Source organism: Fringilla coelebs, assembly GCF_963513975.1.
Source record: "Fringilla coelebs genome assembly, chromosome: 1".
NCBI classification, from domain to species: domain Eukaryota; kingdom Metazoa; phylum Chordata; class Aves; order Passeriformes; family Fringillidae; genus Fringilla; species Fringilla coelebs.
Window position 1 is genome coordinate 118,499,377 of NC_140028.1, and position 1,596 is coordinate 118,500,972.

Sequence of the window (1,596 nt, forward strand, 5' to 3'; positions counted from 1 at the left end):
CCATCAGAAGAAATCCTGGGACACTTAACCTTGCTTCAAAAGCCTCAGACAAGGTAAACAGTAAACACTTCCAGTGGTGCCCAAGCCTATTTCCACATTAGAACTGCAACCCTGCTTGCGCTTTTCATGTCTGGTCTCATGTCCCAAAAGAATGTTTACATCTTATCACACAATTTCTTCATTGGAGCTTCATTACCCCAGTTATCACCAATTATGCAAAAATCATATATCCCATGGGTAAATTGTGTGAATTGCTAGAGAACATGGGCCTCCCTCTGTAACAGAACTACGAGGGACCAGTCTCTGAAACACCTGCTTAGCACTACACAGTAAGAAGAGGGAGAATACCAGCATGGTCCTGCCTTTTCCATATGCAAATGTGATGTGGGACATGGGCCAAGGCAAGAGCCTGCCCCTCACAATGCCTCTCTTTGGACCCCCGTGGGGGATGGAAGATGTGTTTGTGGCTATAACGGCAGGACTGGCGCACCTACGGCACCACCGGAGGTCCTCGGACCTGAAATTAGATAAGAGCACTTTGCTCCCCCCTTCCTTCGATAAGACAGCTTGTGAGATGAAAGCAGCAAAGCGCCTCCTCGGCTTGAGAGCCAGAAGGAACTGGGTCACAGGCCTCGGAGTCAGCACGTTGGCTCCTGGCGAGGGCTGCGGGAAGGTTCAGAGACCCCGCCGTCGGCCTTGGGATAGCACCTTTGAGTCCGCTCACCACAGTACAGGGAGTGGGGTGTTTATTTGTGTTTTTTTAAAAGACAATCACATCGTCCCGTCATCCAGGGGTTTGGTATTGGCGGCGTTCGTGTAACACAGCACACGCGATTCCCTCGCCTGGCAGCGGTGCCGGCTCCCCGCAGCGTCCGCTCAGGGTGTGGGAGGCCGCTGCCGACACGTCACCCACGGGTCCAAGCCCAGCTGCGGAGCAGCCACCGATTCCGGCTGCCTGTCCCGCCAGTTCTCCGGCCACCCATCCAGCGGCAGCTCCTCGGCAAGGTCCTCCCGGGCTACTCGGGCCCTGGGGCGGCATGGCTTGGGGCGCCGCCGCCGTCGAAGACCTCGGGGCTGTCGGCCAGCAGCGAGGTGCGCACCTTCCGCCGCTCCTTGAAGCGGCCCGAATGGGACACTCGGAGGCTCCGCCGGTTGCCGACTCCGGTTCCCGCGGCGTCGCCGCTGCCGTAGGGAGCGGACTGTTCCTCCCGGCCGTCGGGGCTGGGGGTGTCGGCGGGGGTCTCGCTGGCGGCGGGGTGCGGCGGGGCTACCGCCGCTTCCTTGTGCTTCTTCTTGCTGGTCAGCGATTTCCACCAGGGCCCGGCCGAGCCCTTCACGCCGGCCCGAGGAGCGGCGGTGGCCGCGGCGCTGTCCGCCATCTCGGGCTCCTGCGGGAGGGAAGAGGGCGAAGACGGGTTGGCAGCCGGGCACGCCGCCTCCCCACTCGGTCGGCGCCGGGACTCCTCTTGCCCAGCACCGGGGGACGGGCAGCGCTGCCGGGGAGGTGTGCCCAGCGCCCGGGAGCGGCCTGCGGGGAGGGACGGGTCCTGCGGCGGCGGCCGGGCGGGCACGGGGGGAGCGTTCTGCGCCCCGTCG

At 62.5% G+C, this 1,596-nt stretch overlaps 1 protein-coding gene across 1 annotated transcript; it reads right to left on the bottom strand.

The window, feature by feature from the left end:
• Positions 1 to 1,016: 1,016 nt before the first annotated feature.
• PRR15 (proline rich 15) lies at positions 1,017 to 1,379 on the bottom strand (the record flags this gene model as incomplete). The annotated part of the gene is made up of 1 exon (XM_084223665.1): positions 1,017 to 1,379. One exon carries the CDS (start codon positions 1,377 to 1,379, stop codon positions 1,017 to 1,019), a length of 363 nt encoding a protein of 120 aa, XP_084079791.1.
• Positions 1,380 to 1,596: the final 217 nt, after the last annotated feature.